The following is a 24,168-nucleotide window of genomic DNA, read 5'->3' on the forward strand; positions in this document are numbered from 1 at the left end:
GAACAGGAAGTACACACATTCATATCTTTCCCTTAACGCTGCAGTATGGGTACCTGTTGCCTAGCAATGCGGCACAATGACGCTATTACTCTCCCCTGCAATGTCTGGCTCTAACAGAGCATTGCTGTTTGTGTGTTTGTCCTGCAGATGGCAGCGTCTCTGGGAACCTCAGCACTTCTTCCAGCTGTAGTGAGACCTACACCAGCTTCTCCGACATCAAACCCTGACCTGAGTCAGGTCTTCCCAGCTTTTTTTTTTTTTGTTAAATCACTGCACCTAAAATCATTTTGTACAGGTGGAAAATGCTTAAAAAACAAAGAAGAAAAAAAGCTGGAGTTTGGTCTGACAGGAGGACAGTCACCCACGTCACAGTTTCTAAATCCATCTGAAAACCAAAACTTTCTCTGCAGATCAGCCAGCGCTGGCTAAGTGCTAACTGCCCCCCTTTTTCCAGAGTATTTAGAAAAACTGCACTGTCATTTAAAATTGTTTTTATATTCAAAGGTGTCAGCATGTTGGTAGAATTTAAGTATAGATTTTTTTTTTTTTGCCGTTCCTTCGAGCGAGAGGGAAATATCAGGGATATCTGTCATTCCTCGGCACACAAGTCATGTGATGTATCACCTCCTGCGAGGCCTTCTTTAAAGCTAAATGTCCGCAGTCTAATAACTGACTGAACAGGCAGTCCAGGCCTAGTGATTATGTAGCATTAATGTGGAGAGGTTAGAAAGGACATCTGCACTAAACACGCGCCGTCTGCAGAGGGGACAGAACTGCTGGTTAGTCGAACCCCTTCAAGTCGATGACGACATCGCAGCACGGCGACAGATTCTTGTGCAGGAGGATGTTATGTAGACAAACACCATCAGACCCCCGATAACGCTGGCTTTGGTGTCAGTCGCTGATCGCACACTGTGAAAAGTAGCAGGCGGCCGCAAGAGGAAAAATGCTTTCAGTACATCTGGGAGGAAAAGTGAGCAGGTTGATTGCGTGCAGGCGTTTTGTGTTGTTGAAGCTACTAAAGAACGTTGTATTCCTCACACATGGATAATGAGCTTCCCTTAAAAGCTGTTTTTATGATATTAAGAACCGCACGCAGTCACTAGGTGAATGTCAACAACAGTACAACCTGGTGGTCAGGTGTCTTGCACTTCATTCTAAATGAATCTTTTTCCTCCTATGAGGGATTGAGCAACCCGCCAGTGCACTGCTCTGGATTTTTACCTCTCAGGAAGACGTTTCTGTAGGCAGACAGGTGTGACTGCATACCTGTGTTTGTGTCCATGTGGGTGCGCGCGCACACTCACCTGATTGTTTGTGTTGACAACAGACAGCAGTTCGATCAGAGTTTTTCAGACACATGTGCAGCCTCTGCTCAAACAGCTGTCGCGGCCCAAATCTCAGTGTTCTGAATGTGTGTCTGTTTTTTGTGTCACCGTGCTCACCTATCTTTGGTCTGCACCGCAGCAACAAAAGCAGGCTTTGTCCCCCTCCTCCTCCCCCCCTCCTCTCTGTGCAACCAGCCCCATTCAAGCATGTGACAGTAGCTGCTTCTCCGCAAGCTGGGTTAATAATACCACGGCCCGGACCTGCTCGACATGTTTGCACCTCCGGCCTGAGAGCAATACTTTGTGTACTTGACACCAAAATGTAGCTGAGTAAACGTCACAGTTAAGTAACTAGTTTAGAAAATGTGATACGTCCACTGTTCTGATGTAGATTGATGCCAACCGCCTTTGACGACCAGCTGTTCTGCACGCAACTTCTGAAACCTGTGCTATTCTGAACACTGAATGACACCTTGCTTTTTAAATGTTTTTTAAATATATATCCCAGGATTTTTACTGTATCCACGAGGTACACTGTAAAACAATCGCTCCTTTTTCCACCTGCGTTGTTGAATGTGTGACACTGTTTCAAACAGGAAACCAGCTTGTCCACCTGCTCGACAAAGCCATGATTAACAGTTTTTTTTCTTAGATTTTTTTTCTTAATTGGACTAAAATCAGTGCTTGTGATTGGCTTCTCAAGAACTTGCTGAGAAGCACTTTTTTTCTTTTAAGATCCTCCCACTGAACGTAAAGGAAGAGGAAACAAACCAGTTTACAGGCCTTTCGATGTCAAACTGTGAGCTAAACTGTGGCTTGCATAGCTGTGCGTCCACGTGCTGAGAAATAAATGTTACACTTGTACAGATGTGTCCTCTTATACCTCACACTGTTTCCCCTAAAGAGCATGTATATTGTTAAGAGGAGTCTCTCTATCTCTCTGTATATCATCACTCTGTGTGGCATGTACTTCATAAGCCCCATGCTGTAAACCTCCTGGAGAACTATTTTTTACCTGTTGTACATTGTGAGAGTTTATATTCTGCCCTCTTGAGAAAGCTGACATGGGCACTAAAGTCGTCAGTTTTTTGGTTTTTTTGGTCACCCAAATAAAATCTTACCGTGTAATTTGTACTTTTTCGACTCAGAGGCTGGAGACATGAGAAAGGATTCTATTTTTTAAGTTTGTTTTTATGCAGCACATTGCAGCACCCACTGTCTTTATTTTCCTATTGCACATCTACTGAATATGCTGTTGATATAACAGCATATTACGATTTAAAACTTGTTACAAGACATATCCATGTACATTTGTAAATATGTAATTCTGACTTGTATGTAAATTGAAAAGCAGCTTTAATAAAGTCTGAAATGGTTTCCTCTATTGAATTTAGCCTTTTTCTCTATTATTATGAATTTTAAAAATATCTTTAATGGTTAGCTGTTTATTTTTGAAGTCAGCTAAAAACAAAAAAAGGAAGAGAGAGAATTTGACAGTGGAATTAATTATTAATTGTGATCCGGAAGTGTAATTTCAGCCACATGGTTCCTTTCCTCCAATGGGCTTTTATTCCAGTTTAGACTATCATGATTCAGTCTAGGGTTCGTTCCAATAAGTACTGCTGCCGACTTTGAGGTCTATTTTCCGCTTAATTTCCGTCTTGCACGTAAACCCTACGTCACCAAAGTAGTTTTCAGATGCATTTCCTGGTAACTGTATTAAATATGTGCTTTTGTGAATATACACGATGCAGTAATACTTCAGTCAAGGCCGTAAGTAGCGCTTGAAGTCGGAGGATGTGAACGAGAATCAGCCGCGGCTGGAAAGATACAGATTTGTCAAGCTAGCAAGCGTGAGGCACACAGGAAGTGACGCGAGTTGCACTACAAATTACAAGTTTTTATGAAGCCCCGATGCAATAGAGGACTTCTTGGTTGAATTCATAAATACAGCCTTATTTAAATTACTCCATCGATGGCGTCCACTTTACTTTACAGCACAATCGTGCTTCTCCTCCACCCTCCAAAGAAACAAGGGACCGCCGATTATTTTACTATGACAGCGCAATCGGGAAGTCCTTAATCTCTCCGTTCTTGCTAACTTGGCAGCACACTGGAACGCGACCAGATGGAATTCAGCACTGCCTTCTTAACAGATTCCACACATTTTAAATTGTTTCGTACACATTTTTAGCCGACTTTTGTGTCGACAAACAGCCCTGGCGTGAGCACGTGAGGCGTCTATCTGGGAGCTTCGGCTGCGCTGTGAACCGGGACAGAAGCGGTCAAGACATTTACAGATCCCCCCACCAAACATCTTCCCACTGTAAGTATTATTTCTAGGCTCTACTGTCGAAGAGCAATAGCTTTCAGATAACCTAATATGACTGCCCTTTGTAACTTAAGTCGGTGTTGAAACGTCGGTTATGTTGATGCATGAGAGAGCCCCAACGTCCTTTTCTGCAGTTGTTCATGAGATGATGCAGACAACTGTGGGTAGCTTTGGAAATCTGTCAAACAAAAAAGAGGGGAGTTTGGCCGGAGGCGAGAGGGGTGTAGCCTTGTTAAATCACATTGTCTGGGACTGTTAATGCGGCCTTATGTGCTGTTTACTGCTGTCAGCGTTATAAGCTCTTATTCCTCTAAAGAGGGTAATTAGCGAGGTCTTTAATTCCTCGGGAGTTCATTTACAGTGTGTGTATTTTGTTTTTATTCCCCCCCCTCCTCCCTCCTTTATTACTTTAAACGACTAGGACCAGGTCAACCCGAATGATCACAATCCAACTTCCGGGTTTGGATTTCAAAGTAAAATGCTAGTCATAAAGTCTCCATTGAGTCACTGCTTTATGCAGCTATAAACCTTATCAAGATCACAGTTTTGGCAAATTTTATTTTATTTTTTTCATTTTATCATATGGCTTTTAAACAAAGACACTTAAATAGTGCCAATAGTTCCAATTCACAACAACAACAACAACAACCATAAGGTGCTTTATATTCTAGGGAAAAGATCCTACAAATGGGAAAGATCAGACAACCCCTTGATGGACAAACACTTGGTGACAGTGGGAAGAAAAAACTCCTGTTTAACAGGACGAAACCTTTGGCAGAACCCGGGTCAGGGAGGGGGCTGTGATCAGCTGGGAGTGATAGGAAAGAGAAGAGAGCAGGACAAAAGGCTAACTATAGGGAAAGAGAGCCTGAATTTCATAATTATTCATGTTTAAAAGGTAGTTATTTTGCAAAGTGAATAAATGATTGACAAGTTAAATGTCTGTTGAAATAATAGTTGCACTGATACTATCGCATGGACATTAGTAACCTACGAGCAATTAAATGACGTTCCCCAGTGGCATTGGCCATTGTTTATGTGCTGTATCAGATCAGGTCTGTGCCAGATAAATGTTCAAAGACGGTGTGATAAGGAGCTCAGAAACTTTAAATCTAGTAAGATAATCTGGAACAGAGATTATTTTGTTTTCCTGACACTGAATGAAGAATAAATAACAACAAAAAATGAAACAAAACAATATTAGCGAAATTTATACATTATTTTTAAAATATTGCATTCTCCTAATAATTTGGTTCATCCTTAATTGCTAGTTCCAGCCCTACATTTATCTTTGATGCTATACAACACTTTTTGACGTAGATTCTTTCACAAAGGTGTCTGTCTTCCATACAGTCTCGTTTCATGACTCACTCTTGTGCTTTTAATTTGAAAGCGGACTACAATATATGCTTTACATTATGAGTAAATCCACTGGCCTTGATATCTCAAGGTAAAAGCTTCTCATATAAGCTATTTCACACTTGATTGCAGTATTAACCTGTAATGACTCTGCATTTAAGTACAGCAATCTTCATATTGTCCTGAATAAAAAACTTGCACATTATAGTTGTGATTTCTCAGACTGTTACCTTTGACTACCAGCAGTCCATGTGAGTCATAAAGACTCCATCTAGCCTGGCTGTCATGTCCTCTGTGTCTTGCTTCTCAGTAGATCCACCAATCAAATGCTCAGGCTTGTTTTTAGGTTAGTGTCTGCCACCCGTAAGGAAGTAAATGTGATTGAAAAGGAAAGTTTGCCTTGCTGACAAAAAAGTCCCCACTTTAAGTATTGCAGTAGCTTTTCACAGCCATTCTTGATAACGCCGGCTTCCTCCAGCTGGACATGCAGAAAGTGCTAACCACTGAGAGCACAAAGACCTAAGTCAGTCTTAAATATTACAGATGTGCCCTGTATGCTTCACTGAAGTGCATCAAGTGCAGTTGGGGATCAGAGTTTAAACTAATATCAGGTTGGTCCTACCTAACAATCTCTTTGTAAGTGAGATTTTGCTTGATGATGTCTGGTCTTTCATGTCGCCTTTCCTTGTGAATATAATTGAAGCAAACAACTCTTTGTAGTCGGAGGTGGGCATAGATTAGATCGTGGCTCAAACAGTTGGCAGTTCGTCTTGTAACCGGAAGGTTGCCGGTTCGAGCCCTGGCTTGGACAGTCTCGGTCAGGATGCTGACTGAGAAATTTGACCATCTTTGTCAAATTAACTTAAAAAGGCCTGAAACTGTGCTGCTATAAACTACAACCTGTGTGTCTTCACTCTGATCTTACGACTGATAGACGTGTTCCAGCTTCGTCAGACGTGAACCTTCCAGTCAATGCTTTGTCAGATTTATTGCAGTTGATGTTAATCACTTAGCTAATGCCAGCAGCAATAATTCATGCTGAACGAGCGGGTTATTGTCCTTGCTGCTCCTCCTTCAGCGTTTGCATTCCTGTTGCATGTGTTAGTAGTACACCATGAATGACTCACATTCCAGGCAAAAATAATAGGATGTCACCTTTCTCCTTCATTGAAAGGCTGTGGTAGATTCTTCGCATTGTTAGAAAACTTCTAGGCTTAATTAAATGAATTTGCCAAGAATTCCTGAGCACAAAGTTAATTTATTTGAACAAATTATCAAGTGTGCGACGAGCTGCCCCACTGCTTCCCCCTGGTCTTACCACAAGCCACGAAATGTCCAGCTTGTATTCCCTCTTCTGCCGCCTGAGTGGCCTGTAGGTGTGACAGATCGCTACGTCACCGTCTCTCCAGCTCCTGTCGTGGATCACTATCTTGCTGCGCTGGAATGTCACCGATTAGTCATCAGAGCCGCCCACTGCCATGCAGTTTGTTACAGTGAATGTTACTATAATCCAGCGCTGCAAAAGGCAGCTGTTTGATGAGGGCAGTGCCAAGAGAGTTATGACTAATATGACTGTTAGTCTTTTTTTTTAATGTATTGCCATATGACACAAATTATTTAAAAGTGATTACTAATAGTTTCTCTGTTCGGTCTTGTTTAGTGTTTAAAAGAGAGCAAGTTCCTGCCTGGGGATCTGCCTGAAGCACTGATTCGTAAGTGGGCAGCAGTTCTGATATATATTCTGGGGTTAGCCCATTAAAGGCTTGACAATTAAGAGTAACTCTACTAATTAATTTGAAACAAATCAGCTAGAGTCATTAAAAATCTGATCAATATTTTTGCTTTTCTGTCTTTTGCTGTTTTATGTAAACTAGAGTTTATTATTTATTTCTGATATATACCTTATTAAAGGACCTTTGCAGTACTCTAACCGAGAGGAAATAACAGCGTTAATGGTAGTTTGTGTATCAGTGATATTAACAATTCACAACAACAGTTGCCTCATAGTGTTTAAAATTTCAAGGTAAAGGTCTAACAATTAAAGGATGTGGTTAAAACGCCAAAATGACCAAATAATGATATCTGTAGTGGTCTTAAAGATCCAATATCAGTCAGGCTCTACTTTTATATCAGTTAGACAATTTGTAAGTGGTAGCATTATAGTGAAAATACAGTTCACCCTAGTATTGAACCTTGAGGGAATCCATACTTTGATAGTGAGGAGAGACATTTTTCATAAGAGCTGCAGTTCAATGATCAAACATTCAGTGGTCTACAAACGGATTGCATAGTTCAGGAAAACTGCAACTACACAACAAATAAATCTTTGATCAGTCAGATATGCATGTAGTGCATTAAGAAGCGAGTTGAATCAAATGTACTGAGTGACTCCTCAGCACAGCGGTGTTAGGATGACAGTAAAGGCCCATATGTCTGCAGCAGAGGTCATCCTTTCAGATAACCCAAGACAAATCTGCTTATGGCGAGAATGTGCCGTCGCTCGGTGCTGTGTCTACACTCGGCTGAATATCGTGTCAGTGAGGCAGCACGAGAAGGCAATCGGCCTGTTTCTGTCAGGTCCTAACATAATTAGATTATCAGTATACTTTGATACAGTGGGGCAAAAAAGTATTTAGTCAGCCACCGATTGTGCAAGTTCCCCCACTTAAAATGATGACAGAGGTCAGTAATTTGCACCAGAGGTACACTTCAACTGTGAGAGACAGAATGTGAAAAAAAAATCCATGAATTCACATGGTAGGATTTGTAAAGAATTTATTCGTAAATCAGGGTGGAAAATAAGTATTTGGTCACCTCAAACAAGGAAAATCTCTGGCTCTCACAGACCTGTAACGTCGTCTGTAAGAAGCTTTTCTGTCCCCCACTCGTTACCTGTATGAATGTCACCTGTTTGAACTCATCATCTGTATAAAAGACACCTGTCCACAGCCTCAAACAGTCAGACTCCAAACTCCGCCATGGCCAAGACCAAAGAGCTTTCGAAGGACACCAGGAAAAGTATTGTAGACCTGCACCAGACTGGGAAGAGTGAATCTACAATAGGCAAGCAGCTTGGTGTGAAAAAATCAACTGTGGGAGCAATCATCAGAAAATGGAAGACATACAAGACCACTGATAATCTCCCTCGATCTGGGGCTCCACGCAAGATCTCATCCCGTGGGGTCAAAATGATCATGAGAACGGTGAGCAAAGATCCCAGAACCACACGGGGGGACCTGGTGAATGACCTGCAGAGAGCAGGGACCAAAGTAACAAAGGTCACCATCAGTAACACACTACAACGGCAGGGAATCAAATCCCGCAGTGCCAGACGTGTTCCGCTGCTGAAGCCAGTGCATGTCCAGGCCCGTCTGAAGTTTGCCAGAGAGCACATGGATGATACAGCAGAGGATTGGGAGAATGTCATGTGGTCAGATGAAACCAAAGTAGAACTTTTTGGTATAAACTCAACTCGTCGTGTTTGGAGGAAGAAGAATACTGAGTTGCATCCCAAGAACACCATACCTACTGTGAAGCATGGGGGTGGAAACATCATGCTATGGGGCTGTTTTTCTGCCAAGGGGACAGGACGACTGATCCGTGTTAAGGACAGAATGAATGGGGCCATGTATCGTGAGATTTTGAGCCAAAACCTCCTTCCATCAGTGAGAACTTTGAAGATGAAACGAGGCTGGGTCTTCCAACATGACAATGATCCAAAACACACCGCCCGGGCAACAAAGGAGTGGCTCCGTAAGAAGCATTTGAAAGTCCTGGAGTGGCCTAGCCAGTCTCCAGACCTCAACCCCATAGAAAATCTGTGGCGGGAGTTGAAAGTCCGTGTAGCTCGGCGACAGCCCCAAAACATCACTGCTCTCGAGAAGATCTGCATGGAGGAATGGGCCAAAATACCAGTTACTGTGTGTGCAAACCTGGTAAAGACCTATAGTAAACGTTTGACCTCTGTTATTGCCAACAAAGGTTATGTTACAAAGTATTGAGTTGTATTTTTGTTATTGACCAAATACTTATTTTCCACCCTGATTTACGAATAAATTCTTTACAAATCCTACCATGTGGATTCATGGATTTTTTTTTTTCACATTCTGTCTCTCACAGTTGAAGTGTACCTCTGGTGCAAATTACTGACCTCTGTCATCATTTTAGGTGGGGGAACTTGCACAATCGGTGGCTGACTAAATACTTTTTTGCCCCACTGTATGTCACAAGACGAGCCATACCCCTGATGACAATCTTTATTGTATTATACCATACTATACCGATTTGATTTGGTTTGTACCTTAGGAACATAACGCAGGGATCTGATAAGTTTTAGAGCATGTGATATAATTTTGGACTGAAGCTGAACAAATAGTTTTCATGTAGCAAACGGACAGGCAAATATATCAAAGACTACAGACTGAACTCTAAAGATTATGTTTTTCTTAAAGTGAACTGACTATTCAGCCAAAGAATCTACACAATGAACAGCCAATGAACAGCCAATTGGATTTGTATTTTTCATTCATTGGTTTACTAAAATAAGAGCCTTCCAGTAAATTATAGATTTAATATAAAATGTATATAATATAAAAAAATAACTGTTTAGTTAAGCGATTTATCCTTGCAGTTACAAGACTATATAAAAGAATTGCTAAAGAGAAATTAAAGGATACATTGTTTTCACGGAGTAGCAGTAGAAACATTAAAATATCGCCTTATTTACTTCCTAAAATATTGATGATTCTGATGCTGTTTTATGCAGGATTTATGGTCCTCCGTTGGTGTCCTAATGCGATGAAGAGAGATGAATTGTGGGAGTCTGTGCAAATTATTTACATTTATATAAAACCTCTAATACTTTTAAAGGAATTCACTCGCTGTTTGAACCACACTGCTTACATAGGCAAGTTTAAATGGGGGTGCCAGTCCTTTAGAACAAGAATGCAAGCATGTCTGTGTAGGTTCTCAGCCAATCAGGTCGTGGCACTCTTAAGCGCTACTAATGAAGGCAGCTGAATGTCTTTTTGGTTTATGGAGACGTTTGACCTCTCATCCAAGAAGCTTCTTCAGCTCTAAAACCGATGGGGAGTCCCAGATGTTTAATACCTAGTGGCATTGGGGAGGTGGTCCTCAGTCATTGACCCATCCTGTAAAGTTATTAAGAGTCACATGAGACAAGATGTGAGTCAAGGCATGGCTCATTTACCATCAGATCAAAAAGAAGTCCAGTTTCCTTAACTCCTTAAGACTGTTTTAAGGGGACATACTGCTGTGCTGCAACGACAGATGCAAGCATTATTAACCCTGTTGCACATGTTTGTACCTGACTGTTGAAATAATGCCTCATAATCTTTTTGAAATTATACTCCCTGTTCTGGGTAACCTTTACTTATATTCTGTACATCTGTATTTGGATTAAAGCTCATTTAGATTGCTTGCGATTAGTTGAAAAATTCATATTTGGGGCAACAAGGAACATCTCAGGTAAGCTTATACCTAAGCTGAGCAGCTCGCAGTGTGCGCTCGAGCCCAGCAGGCACAAGATTAATTCCATTACATAACATTTAGTCAGTCTTAAGAAGGGTGCAAGTGAAAATGAAGACTTCAGAGTAATCAGCTGCTTAAGCTTTCCAGGACTCAAAAGACATGTTATTAAATGATTAAAAGGGGCCCTTTAAGTATTCTTTAATAATCAGAAACACTTAGTTAGAGCTGCAGGAACAAGGCCGGACTGGGAGCACTGCTCGACTGGTTATTACCTGACGCACTCGCCTACAGTGTGATTAGATTAGAAAAGCAGGAAGGCGTTGTTTGCAAGCATGGCTCCCCTCTTTTCATGAGCAATTCCTCATTGCCAGTTTATCCTTCGACAAATATTGACCTGACTAAAGTTTTGCCGTCATGATGTCATCGAAAGATAAAGCGAAACTCAAGTAGCCTTGTTATGTTTGTCACCTGTTCCTGGATGGACTTTAAAACAGCTCCCTTTTCACCCACTGCACACCTTGGTATTCAAATGACATAAGCTAGCAGAAGAACATTTTTCACGGAGGGGTTGGTATTATTTTCCATGTCACTGCGGTGTCCCCTCTCTGTGATTCAACTGCTTCCGAATAAAGAATCAAAATCAGTCACACAGAACATTTTGAAGAACTGATTATGAAGAACACAAACATAGCTGAGCGGGGCTGTGTCAGCTCAGATTTCCTTTTGTAAGGTGAAAACCTTGTGATTCCAATCCAGGCTGTTTTCTTGTTTTGTTTTGTTTGTTTGTTTGTTTGTTTGTTTGTTTGTTTGTTTGTTTGTTTGTTTGTTTTTGCAGGCGTCCAATCCCCCGTGCAATTTCCCCTTTCCTGAATAATGTGAAAGATGACATTTTACCTTCAATGTTTCTTTCAACTCCTACCTTTTATCAGTCTGAGGAAAGCACTCACTGTTCTGCTCAAATACCTCTGGAATGCATCAGCTTACTTTTCTTATTGCGACAACGCACCAGGATCTGCAGCAGCTGTAAACAGTCGGCACCTTTTATGACAACTCTGTGAAATGTAAGTTGGCCGTAAGTGGCCAGCATGGTGGATGCATTGTCATGTAATTAGACGTGTTTTTATAGGGGAAGGATTGAAGTAATAACTCTGTCAGCACACCTACACGGATTTGTTTTACGATCATCAGGGGAAATCAGCCTTTACTGTCACAGCTCTTTATTCTCCTGGTCTTGTGATTTGAAGTGGCCCACACATCTGCCAGGCTAAGTGGCCTTTGAAGAAACTGATAGTGTGTGTGTGTGTGTGTGTGTGTGTGTGTGTGTGTGTGTGTGTGTGTGTGTGTGTGTGTGTGTGTGTGTGTGTGTGTGAACTTGGTTAAGGGAACTTCCTGTTGTATTTGATAATGAACAAGTCAAAGAGGTTTTTGTAGCTCTGTGGAGAGGTTTGTTTTTTCCCTTGGAGGGTAGAAAACAGATGACCTAAGTCAGAAACTTTTTTAATAAACAGTCTCAACAAGTCAAATAAATATCCATAGCTGTATGTCTCACATAAGGCTCTTTCATATCAGGCATCAATGCTTTAAAGTTTTAGGCTCCTTTAAGCTTCCAGTATGTGACACTCGACAGTCTCCAGAGATGAGTTACTGTTCTAATGTGCTTTAGACGGGCTCATTTGAACTTATACTCATCTCAAGCTTCATACTTTTATTCCAACTTATTATAAAGGAGTATATTCACTTACACTCAGTTCTAAATAAGCTTTATTTTGCATTGTCGAAGCCTTGATGTAGCCTCTCAGTTCATTCCAAAAGATGTTGTCTGCCTTTAAGACAACTTTCTTCTGATTGGTTATCCCTATCAAGCAGGAGGTTTGATGAATAGGTAGGCGTGGCTTCTGTGCTCACAGAAGCATCATATGGATTTATGAAAACGGCCTTGAATGCAGTGCTCAGAGCTGTCTGAAACCTGAGCTTTTGGCTCAGGGGGATTACTTGTGCACAGACTGACCTCATTACTTTAAACTTTGTTCATGTTTAAAAAAGACATTCATCATTATAACTGTAGAGATACAAGATAGGATAAAAAAAGGACAAATTAAAATAAAAGCTCAGTAGGTCCAGCTGAAGCAATATTCTCCTCCAGAAAACACTGTGCAGGTGTTTTTCCAAGGACTTCCATGGACACGGTCACTTTACCTGTTCACTGTGAATGCTTTACAATGTATAGTGTAGAAGGAGGCTTTAACATTCAGACAATTTGGCTGCTAGCATCAGTTCTAGATGAATGTCTTGTGAGCCAGTGGCCGAGGAGACGGGGAACTGAGGAGCAGAAGTGTTTTGTGAAGAGGAGAAGAAAGAGAGGATGAAATGAGTGAAGGATGGAGCAGATGGAGGGAGGAATGACGGTGGGAGTTAGGGTTAATGCCCTTTTACATTCCCAGATGAGGATTAGCAGTCACAAGTTCTGTGGCTGTTCCTGACCTGGCCTGGATTTTGAAGGCCACTGCTGCCTCCTGGATCCCTTAATATGCTCACAGAGCATTGTGGACAACCTCTCTAACTTACCCGATATACTCAGCAACAAGTATATTTATGTGTTGTTTTCCTGGTATTTTAGCTTAAAAACCATCAGTTGACAGCTATATTTGTAAACCTGTGACTGAAGGAGCAAATGCTGAAAGTCCTTTTAAGGTGCTTGGCATTATGTACAATGTCAGCTTAGTGCGCAGTGTGGCTGCAACAGATTGCTAGTAGCATTGTTGGTAGCATGATTGACATTCTGGCAGTAATAGGGCAAAACACAGCTTGCTACTTTGATGCACATAAACTAGAATTGTCGGTTTCATACAGGCTTGAGCTGTCAAGATGAGAGTAACTAATGTAACTCAAGGGACGTGAACGAACTACTATGCTCCATACCAGCTCCATACTGTATTTTGTTGGTGTTTACTAGGGAAGCCTCGCATGATTCACCTTGTCCTGCATCATAGCTCATCCTCTGACCAAAAGGAGCAGATTTAGCTCCCTTCCGCCTTCATTTGAATCAACTTTTTCCTCTTCCTCATAGACTGAATGTTTGAACAGAAGTTTGCTCACATTGCCCTGTTTTTAGTGGTTAAAAAACATAAAAGGTTTGATTCTAAAGCTTAATCCTGAATGCTCAGGTATTTATTTGATTTATTTTCTTTCAAGACAGGATAGCAGTTCATGTCAACAAATAGCTGATCCGAGGCACGTTGTAGTTTTAGCTAAAGACACTATAATATAAGAATGAGGACCGCAACAATCAGAAGATCTGAGTGAGAAGCACTAGGTGATGGTGGGGAGGACGAGACCTCTGGCAGAAGCTAGCTGAGGGAGGGGCTGGTATCTGCCACAGTCAGTTGATTGGACAAAACAGTGCAACAGTAGCATGTAAATGCAACAGCAGTGAAAAGTTTTGAATGGGGAACGACTGCAGCAGCACGAGTAAGGAATGGGTTGAGTTCATGTGGTCCAGCTCCAACTATAAGATCAGTCAAAAAGGAACTGGCTGTGTCATAATATGACGGAGATGTTATGTTACGGTGCAGTTTGGACTCCCCTACTTTTGAATCTTAAGATTATTTAAACTGTTATTAAATTACAGAAACTACTGACTTGACTATATATACCTACCTCGATAGTTTTTGCAACTGCACTTTGGGACACATTCAAAGTTTTAGCAGTTTTCCGGATTTACTGATCAAGTATTGATGGACTCTTGTTTCTCTTTATTCAGCTGATTGGTTCTTGCCATAATATGATTTCTAACAGGCTGTCAGATGTGTAGCAACCTGACTTCTAGACATGTATATGGTGTTGGAATGTTTTTCAACGGTAGAAGAAGACTACTCAGATTGTTACTTCCCTATCAGCAGCATTTTTCTTATCTTTTCATATCAAACAGATGGAGCAAGAACAATGTTACACCGTGAGTCAACACAGTGTCATCAGCCCATCTAAAGATCTGTATGCGACTTGTAGGTGCAGTACAGGGTGATGACGGTTTCCACAGACACACGGCTGCAGTTCGCAGGAATACATTTATTCGTGACGTTTCAGTGCCCTTCATGTGGCAAATTATTTGCGTTGTACCTCTCCTACGCACCTGCCTTGAAAAATGTTTTTGCTTGTTTGGGATGCACAACTTGGAGCTGGAATCACAATCGGTGCAGCTTCTGAATGCTTCTTGGAATATTTATATTGGAAAAATGATTGAAAATAGTGGTTTATTCATATTTAATCAAATAGAAATATTTAATAAAAGTGAGCACAGTATATTGTTTGCCCACAAGAGGGCACTTACAACTTTATAGTCATCTCTGTAATGCACTACATTAAAAGTGGCATTTTTGTCAGTAAGCAGCACTGTAAACTGACGTTTGTGGGAAGCACTGAAACGTTGGCAGTTTTACAAGTCTGGTAAAAATAGATCGTAGCTTTTATAATTACAGGCTATTCTATTGTAGCTTGAATTGATTCATCAGTCAATAAACAATACATTTAACACTGATTGCTGTGTTTCACAGGTCCCAAAGGCGTGTGCACACGTGTCCATCATGCCGCTGTTTGGTAAATCACACAAGAGTCCCGCCGACATTGTCAAGACGTTGAAGGAAAACCTGGCCATCCTGGTCAAACAGGACAAGAAGACAGACAAGGTAGAGGAATCTATTTGATTGTGTCTGTGTGCGTCTGTGTGTGTGTGTGTGTGTGAATGGGTGTCAAGAGGCCCCAAGGGTGGGAGCGCGAAACAGCCTGCGCCTGTCATCTTCTGACGCTTCACTGTCAAGACTCTCTCACACATGCACACAGGGGATCAAAGAATCAGAGTTACAAGCCAAATTCAAGCTCACGCTCTCTTTTACTAATGATAGTTTCTACATGTTATTCCTCTAAATGATGCCTTCTTTGCCTCCATCCTTCCTCACCTGTAGTTTTCTGTTCTACAGGCCTCTGAGGAGGTGTCTAAGTGTTTGGTGTCCATGAAAGAGATCCTGTATGGAAGCAATGACAAGGAGCCCCACACCGAGACTGTGGCCCAGTTGGCCCAGGAGCTGTACAACAGCGGCCTGCTGATCGCGCTGGTAGAAAACCTGCAGGTCATAGACTTTGAGGTAAGCAGAAGAAAGTATCACAGATGTGCTGCAGAAGCACACTTGTGATAAAGCTGACACAGAAACGTGATAGAAAATAAACATCCATGAGCAGAGGAAACTTAACAGCTCTTCTAGACTTTTTAAGAAATGCTGCATATTGTTGCTGTAGTTTTGCAAGATGTAGTGAAAATAATGAAATTTGATGGTGTATTTAAAAACCTTGTACAGTTTTCTTACCATTACAGGCCTCCTCTGACTCCAACTCATAAATTTAAGTTACTTTAGGTTGTAGCACTGCTTTTAAAACAACTTTTTTTCCTACTGTACACAATTAATTAATTTTTAACGTGCTAAATGTTACAGATGCTGTTATGTGGTTAGTTCAGTTTTACGTGTGTTTCCAGGGGAAGAAGGACGTGTGTCAGATCTTCAACAACATCCTCAGGAGGCAGATTGGGACGAGGAGCCCCACTGTTGAATATTTCTGCTCCCACCAGGAGGTCCTCTTCATACTGCTGAAAGGGTGAGATAAACACACAGTGCACGTGCTGTCCTCAACCTAATGGCGTCTTAACACAATAAATATGGCTTCTATGACGAGGAGGGGGTGATGCGTTACTCTCTCTCTCTTGCTGTGTTTGAAGATACGAGATGCCCCAGGTGGCGCTAAATTGTGGGATCATGCTGAGGGAGTGCATCCGCCACGAGCCGCTCGCCAAGATAGTTCTCCATTCGGAGCATTTCCACAATTTTTTCAACTACGTGGAGATGTCCACCTTCGACATTGCTTCTGACGCATTCGCCACCTTTAAGGTAACTCTCTTTCTTCTTCTTTTGGCTGTCAGGTCAGGTGCTAGACTAGAGCCAGACTGGACTTTGACAACAGTGTTTGGATTTGGATTTAGTAAACCAACATCCCACACAAGTGTCATTTGAATTTGATATTTTTGTTCCCCACATAGGCCTAGAAAAGGCAAATTTGTTTTCATGTTTTGTTGAGGAAAAGTCTTAACTTATGCTGATTTTTGCAGACATGTGACCGTTGACCATGTGACGCTAACTTGTCAGCTATTTTGAAGTGTGATGATTGTAATTAAAACTGGAAAGTAAACACCTCCAGGAACCTCTGGCAACATTTGGGGAATACATTTTTTTTTTCCGAGCAACTGATGGTTGTATTGGATCCAATACGGGAGACAAATTTTGGGCAGCGTGCGATTGTACAGTGTATACATACATGTGTGTATGTAAAAAGTGTTCGGTAACATTTGAATCCGTCAGCTAAGATGCATTTTTCTGTCTTTGTCCACAGGACCTCTTGACGAGACACAAAGTGCTTGTGGCCGAATTCCTCGAGCAGAACTACGAAGCTGTGAGTGCTTCGACTTACAAACACATTTGCACATCTGCAGCTCCCGAGAAGAGATTAGTCTGGGATGGTTGTTAGCCACCACACATATTAATGCACATTAGCCTTGCTATTTTGAATTTTAGCAATCGTTAACCTAAACCACACACGGAGGTCAGTCACTGAGCTCTGTTTGCAAACACTGTCCACTGCTCTGAATGACTCTGCATGAGGAAACCTTGCACGGATGCACAGCGAGATCAGGTATCAGTCACCGCAGTGCTCACTGGCCCAGTCACACACAGGCATTCACGAAGCCTTGTGATAGAGTATTGAATGAGCTGGCAGTGAAGGCAGATTAAAAAACAAAAAACGTAAATTTATAGGAAAACTGCACAGCCTCTCTAAATGTCATAACGTCTTTCGATACAAAGCTCTGCTCTGTGTCCTCAACATTTCTAGGCAGAGGAGCCCCTCTCACGAGCAGGATCCCCCCCAGGGCTCTCAGCCTGTAGAAACCCACACAAAACCACCTTTTCACCCAGCATGTGTGCCGACGGCCTGTCAGGAGATGTCACTGCCGGCTCAGTAGAGTCAGTGATCAGGCTAAGCCACAAAAAACCCAGAATTTGTCATACTCATTAGATTTTAGGGCGACCATAGCTCAGGGGGTTGGGAAGCGCATCTGTAACCGGAAGGTCGCCGGTTCGATCCCCGGGCTCTCTGTCCTGATCGTTGTGTCCTTGGGCACCGCCTACTGGTTTTGGCCAGAGGGGCCGATGGCGCGATATGGCAGCCTCGCTTCTGTCAGTCTGCCCCAGGGCAACTGTGGCTACAACTGTAGCTTGCCTCCACCAGTGTATGAATGCGAGAGTGAATGAATAGTGGCATTGTAAAGTGCTTTGGGTGCCTTGAAAAGCGCTATATAAATCCAATCTGTTGTTGTTATTATTATTTTAGTGGTAAACCTATGACTGCACAAATAACACACTGTAATAACAATGTGTTGATCTACTCAAGTCAAGTGTCTAGGGTTTGGGGTTTCTTCTAATTCATCCACTTCCTCTTAGTTACATATGTTACATTTTTGCAGGTCCAGGCAGTTCTTGTCCTTTTGGATGCAGTGCAGTATTTTCATTTGCTTTAATCGATCTCATTAGATGCCTTCTGGGCTAAAAGAAAATATACTAACAAGCCAAATTACCCATGTGCAAACACAGAGTTAAACAACTTCTCCATCATATATGCATTTGTCTCAACCTAAAACACACAGGCAGATATTTCTTTAAAATAACTACATTCAGATAAGCGTTGATACTTGTCTCCAAGTTTTCCCAAGCTACAGAGTGTGCATAAACATATTCATCTAAACTACACAAGTCCTTTTCCTGTTGGAACTCTTACTTAAATATTCTGTAACTTATACAGACGCTATTGTTACATTTCAGATTTCCTTTTTTCCTACCTCACGATATCAGATATGTCCCCATAAATGATAAAGTCCTGTATAATCTAATATTTGATTCAAAAGCACCTTCATCATATTGATTGCTGATTACTTAAACATCACCCGGACAGTACGTGTTTGACCCTATGCAGCCATACATTCAAAAGCCAAGCGATAGCACTGTCTTCATCTAGGTTCAGATGTTTTAACAGCCATCTGGTGCTAATTTATGCAAACAACCAGGTTTCTTTTTAAATTTAAATTCATTTATTGAGTTTTATTTACCTTTGCAAAGAGGTCAAACAACCATACAGACAGCAGGAAGGAAAGAGCAATTGTAAGTCTAGAATATTTATTGAGACTAGTTGTGCCATGCTCCCAGAATACATTCGGAACATTGTGTGCAAAAGATAACTCGTCCATCAACTTGTGGTATATCGGAAAGATTACGCATAGGAAGAGAATGTGGAGCTTTTCATTTAGTAAGGTCAGCTTGACACAGAAGTACGGTAGCAGAATGTAAAAAATCAAAAATCCAACATCTATTGATATTATTATTATTATTATTATTATTATTATTATTATTAAGTCCACAAAGAGCACAACAACCATTTTCCATCACACCAGCAGCTCCTTTAGGATCTCCAGCTAACCCAACAAGTGTGTCTTTGGACAGGTTCAGACCTACAACCTTCTTGATTCACTGTGCTGCCAAACTGTTTTGGCAATTTTGAATAATTGTTGCAACAAAATAATTGCACTGCGTGGCTTTTCAGGTTGGTAAGCACTCTCTCTAGTTTATCGCCTAAGCACTTTGCAACTTTTAAAACTAGAAGCTGCATCCACAGACACTTTTTCATTAATGGTCACACACACAGGCAATCCTACATGGATATCAGGGTTCACTTGGGTTCAGTGTCTCGCTAAAGGAAACTTAGAAGTGGAAGAGCTGGGGATCAACGAACGGCCTTTGGAAGAGTAGCCACTATAAACAAGGTCAGATTTGAACCCAGGTCTTTGCATTAGCCTTATGACATATGGGTTGCCTGCTAAACCCAGTTAACTAAACCAGCACTCTGCACTAATGTTTTCAAAGGAAATGAGCCAGGTTAAACTTAGGAAGCAAATGGAAAGGTGTCCTAAACACAGGAGAGTGGGCATGTTAAACCAGTGATCATCCCCAGCCGGTCATGGCAGATGGCCGCCCCTCCCCGAGCCTGGTTCTGTTGGAGGTTTCTTCCTGTTTAAATGATTTTTTTTTTTCTTCCCACTGTTGCCAAGTGCTTGCTCATGTGTAGTCTCTCTCGATTATTGTAGCGTCTTTACCTTACATTATAAAGTGCCTTGAGGCGACTGCTGTTGTAATTTGGCGCTGTATAAACTTTGCGTTCATATTTCCATTTGGTGGAAAAGCCCTCTATTTACAACATTTATCAGATATTGTTTGGAAAAAGTATTGTCCATATAGATATTTCCCAAAAGCTTAAAATTTGATCTCAGATTGTTGCTGCGTTTTGTTTTTTCACTGTAGGTGTTTGCAGACTATGAGAAGCTGCTGCACTCTGAGAACTACGTCACCAAGCGACAGTCTCTAAAGGTTTGTCTCCGACCTGTATTGATTTAAATTCCTACTTAGACTTCATGGGATTTTTGGGGGGTTTTTGGGGGGCGGGGTCTGCACAGCTGGCCTCTCTAATAATAATTTGTCACTTTGATCCCCCCTCCAGCTTCTGGGAGAGCTGTTATTGGACAGACATAACTTCACGGTCATGACGCGGTACATCAGCAGGACAGAGAACCTGAAGCTGATGATGAATCTGCTCCGAGACAAGAGTGCCAACATCCAGTTTGAGGCCTTCCACGTCTTCAAGGTAAACAAACAAACAAACAAAAAAACCAGCAGATGCATTTAATGAGAAATTTGGAAAGAGAGAAGATATTTCTCCCATATTGGCTCCTCTTCGTTGGCTTCCTGTTAAATTCAGAATTGGATTTAAAATCTTTCTCACATAAAATCTTGAATAATAGGGCTCATATTATCTTAAAGACCTCATAGTACCATATTAGCCTAATGGAAAACTTTGCTTTCATGTCGATGTTTTACTTGTGATTGCTACGATGTTTAAAAGCAGAGCCTTCAGCTTTTAGGGTCCTTTTCTGTAGAGCTAGCTCCCAGTTTGTTTTCGGGAGACCTCCCTCTACTTTTTAGATTAGGCTTAAAACTTTCTTTTTTGACAAATCTTGTTAGAGCTGGATCAGTTGACCCTGAATCCTCCCTTTGCTATGCTACAATAGGCCTAGACTGCTGGGAGCTTCCCATGATCCACTGAGCATTTCTTATTCACTCACCTTGTTTTACTTTCTTTATACACCACTAATAGATTTAGTCTTTAGTAATTAAACTCTCTGTTCTCACCGGACATGGCAGATGACCACGCCTCCCTGAGCCTGGTTCTGCTGAAGGTTTCTTCCTTTTAGAAAGGAGTTCTTCCTTCCCACTGTCGCCAAGTGCTTGCTCATAGGGGGTCGTCGGATTGTTGGAGTTTCTTTCTAATATTGTAGGGTATTTACCTTACAATAAAAAGCACATTGAGGTGACTGGTGTTGTCAATCTGCGCTGTATAAATAAAACAAAACTGAATTGAATTTTCCTCCCGTTTTGTCCTTTTTTTGTTTCCCCAAGGTGTTTGTAGCAAACCCCAACAAGACTCAGCCCATCATCGACATCCTGCTCAAGAACCAGACCAAACTCATCGACTTCTTGAGCAACTTCCAGAAGGACCGCACGGACGACGAGCAGTTCAACGACGAGAAGACCTACCTAATCAAACAGATCAGGGATCTGAAGAAACCGGCTTCCTAGAGAAGCATTGCTGCCTGCCCTCTACTTCAACTTTTTATTAATAGGAAGACATAGAAAAAAAACACATTAACAATAATGGTTACTCTATTTGAAAAAAAAAAAAATCTTTGAGACGTCATTTGTTTTTGTTTTTTTCCCTCTTTGTCAGTTCATTAAAAACTTGTGCAAGAGTAGTTCTTAATCACTGATCTTTTTTTGTATTTTTTTTTTATCTCATCTGTAGCATGTAGTGCCACAACTCATGGTGTTGGAGGCAGCTGATTTGCCTTGTTGGGGGAGAACCAGGGGTTTAAAAAAAAGCTTCAGCCAAAATCCTCCGGGTGGATGAGCATTTTCTTTAATCTTATTAGTCTCTGCTTGCAAATGAATTTTGTAAATTTTTAAAAGCAGTGGCTGCAAACCAGAAAAATGAACAACTTTTTGTTTTCTTGGTTGATGTGTGGTGAGGATGTTGGTGTGTCTGGTTAGGACCAGGTGAAGTATATTTACAGCGTGAATATCTTAATCAATGCATTCTTGGTCATCGGTAAAAGCAATTTTTTTTAGCCAAATGACAATGGTAAAGCTCAGTAGGCCACAACAGTGTATTGGGGTATTCTAGCTTAAAAAATTATAGATAATAGTTAAGGGAGGAGGCGGTAAGAGCGAAAAAAAACAACAACTTTGTATTTCAAAAATTATAGTAGCAGACTGGGTAGGAAAAACTCATGAAGTTACTAATTTACAAGTAATTCTGAAATTTAAGGGGAAAAACTAAAGTAATCTGATATAATTAAGAACATTAAACGTGATTTTATTGAGACGTGAATTTACGAGGAAAAATGTGTCATATTAGGTCACATTTGAGATTAGTGGATTCTAAATTTCTATGATCTTTATTTTTCTCCCCTATGTTTACATCTATTATGGCCCTGATCAGATTTTCATTTGTGCGAGCTAAAAGTCACTGATTGTTTCTTCACTTTAAAGCTGAGGGGATTGGATTGCATACAGTCCAAAAGGCCAACGTCGCTTCAGTGTGTCACACCAACATGGAACAAGTCTCGTTGCCGGTCTAAAGGCCGAGCCCATCCGTGCTGTTCTAAATTACTCGCAGGTCTCGAAAACAAACTGATTTCAGTCACTGTTGACTAAAAACAAAAATCTTAAAAACAAGAAAAAAGAAAATGACAATTTTGATCACTGGTTCTCTTTGCTGGTGGCTAATAGCACTTTGTATGATTTTAAATAATAATAATGGTGATTCAATTTGTTTGAAGCTGATCGCTGTTTTCACACTGCTTGATGTTGTTTTTTTAATATATAGTGTCATTTCTCATGTACAGTTTCTGGTTTGAGTGCCATTGTGAGGGAGAACATGAGGAGGAGGCACTTTGCTGTGTGGATGCTGTAGAGCTGTAAAGATAGCTGTTTTTTTGGTTTCACTCCCTTTTCTGTCTGTACTGTAACGGATGTTTGACTCTGGTTTGGATCTGACGTTGTTATCAGAGGACGAGAAGATTCAGAGGTGCCTTTTTTTTTGTTTGTTTTGGTGTGTTTTCCTTTCTCTGTACTCGTTTTCTTTCCTGTATTTGCAGTATCTTTTTAGGGTGAGCTTAATTATTATGTTGATGAAAATATGCTCTGATAGAACATATTTGTTGTGATTAAGCAGTGAACCTCTTAACTCACTATATCAGAGTTCCTTTTGCCGTTTGACACCTTTTAAACTTTTTTTTTTTTTGCTCATCACTTGCCATTGCCATAGTAAACTCGCCGGCAAACAGAACGAGGCCAAAGCCGACCAACGGCAGGATTCAGCGGTGAAACATAACTGTGAAATCAAATAAATGAGTAAAAATCCACTTTTAGTTTAAAGCAGCTTCGATTTCTTTCTGTAACTTTAAATCAACTATGAACTTGGAAAAAAAAAATGCAGAGACTAAACTTGAGAACAATGTGATTTTATTTCCCAGTAGATATCTGACAAGCATTCACAGAAATTTTAAAAACAAAGTGAAATGGAGTCATGATAAGTCTCCTAATTAGAGCCCAGACTTTCCTTAAAGGAAGAAGTAAACACGTTAAAAGCTGTTTTGCTTTTTTTTTTCCTTAAAGAAAAAGGAAAACAGTTTGTTTTTTTGGGATGACAAAAACCAATACCAGCTATGTTCACATGCCATAGGTTGTGATGGTATATTGCAATATCACACGAGATGCAAATGTAAGCAAACCAGCTTAACATCAGACTTGAACCAGTTGTTTTACAACTATGAGCAGATTTAACCATTCTTCACGATGTCCTCTAAAAGCAGCCACCTTGTTTTTTTCTGCACTTTGATGCTGTTGTACAACATTCACAACAAATTAAAACAAAAAAAAAAAGAATAGATGAGAATGCATGCTTTGCGTGTGTGTGTGTAAGAAAGTGTGTGTTATTTTCCAGGTATTTTTCAGATTATGCAGTAATCACAGTTACTGCCTTTTCTGTGATTCGGACTCAAGTTACAAAAACACTTAAACCTGTGTTTACTATACCTGAACGAAAAAAAAAAAGAAGAAAAGAATACAAACAAGTGTGTTCATGTAGAAAATTAAAGTTGGTAAAGTCGAGTAAATTCCTTCACGCTCCAAAACCAAACCTTTGACCGTCCTCTCTGCTCTGCAGGAACACTTTTTAAACTTTCATTCAAGCATTATCCATATCCTCAACACGCTTCACTTCAGTGCATTTGGCTTGCGTTTAAAAACAATAACATCCTTACAGTGTGAAACACATCTTTCAAACACTCTCACAGCAGCTGCCTTCAAAATAAAAGCAGTAATTTATTTCAAACCGTTCTGTACCGCGAGGACAATCCTGGACAACCAGGAGCTGCATGTGTTGTTAATCTCACACTTT

General features: G+C 40.9%; 2 protein-coding genes across 5 annotated transcripts in view; both read left to right on the forward strand.

Moving 5' to 3' along the window:
• Nucleotides 1-2,559, forward strand: part of mcf2la (mcf.2 cell line derived transforming sequence-like a) — a 47,221-nt gene extending 44,662 nt beyond the window's left edge. For all 4 annotated transcript variants that reach the window (XM_085348710.1, XM_085348712.1, XM_085348711.1 and 1 more), the window contains one exon: nucleotides 148-2,559. In XM_085348710.1, coding sequence (XP_085204836.1) covers nucleotides 148-227 — 80 coding nt within the window. In that variant the 3' untranslated portion in view covers nucleotides 228-2,559. The remainder of the gene's footprint in view (nucleotides 1-147) is intronic.
• An 881-nt stretch (nucleotides 2,560-3,440) lies between these two features.
• cab39l (calcium binding protein 39-like) lies at nucleotides 3,441-21,329 on the forward strand. Its single transcript, XM_085347240.1, has 10 exons — nucleotides 3,441-3,654; nucleotides 6,680-6,731; nucleotides 15,060-15,191; nucleotides 15,483-15,647; nucleotides 16,034-16,152; nucleotides 16,274-16,442; nucleotides 16,942-17,001; nucleotides 19,956-20,021; nucleotides 20,152-20,295; nucleotides 21,108-21,329. Exons 3-10 carry the CDS (start codon nucleotides 15,090-15,092, stop codon nucleotides 21,285-21,287), a joined length of 1,005 nt encoding a protein of 334 aa, XP_085203366.1. The 5' UTR covers nucleotides 3,441-3,654; nucleotides 6,680-6,731; nucleotides 15,060-15,089; the 3' UTR covers nucleotides 21,288-21,329.
• The last annotated feature ends 2,839 nt before the right edge of the window (nucleotides 21,330-24,168 follow it).

This window comes from Diplotaxodon limnothrissa, linkage group LG23, assembly GCF_057381915.1.
Source record: "Diplotaxodon limnothrissa isolate DT_005_m linkage group LG23, D_limnothrissa_male_GT1.1, whole genome shotgun sequence".
Classification (NCBI taxonomy): domain Eukaryota; kingdom Metazoa; phylum Chordata; class Actinopteri; order Cichliformes; family Cichlidae; genus Diplotaxodon; species Diplotaxodon limnothrissa.

Bases quoted from the DNA above. Each gene is read 5' to 3' on its own strand.
- cab39l (XM_085347240.1), top strand. From the start codon at position 15,090: ATGCCGCTGTTTGGTAAATCACACAAGAGTCCCGCCGACATTGTCAAG. The intron at 17,002-19,955 runs GTGAGTGCTTCG...TTTTCACTGTAG, and splicing joins TCGAGCAGAACTACGAAGCT to GTGTTTGCAGACTATGAGAA. The intron at 20,022-20,151 runs GTTTGTCTCCGA...TCCCCCCTCCAG, and splicing joins CCAAGCGACAGTCTCTAAAG to CTTCTGGGAGAGCTGTTATT.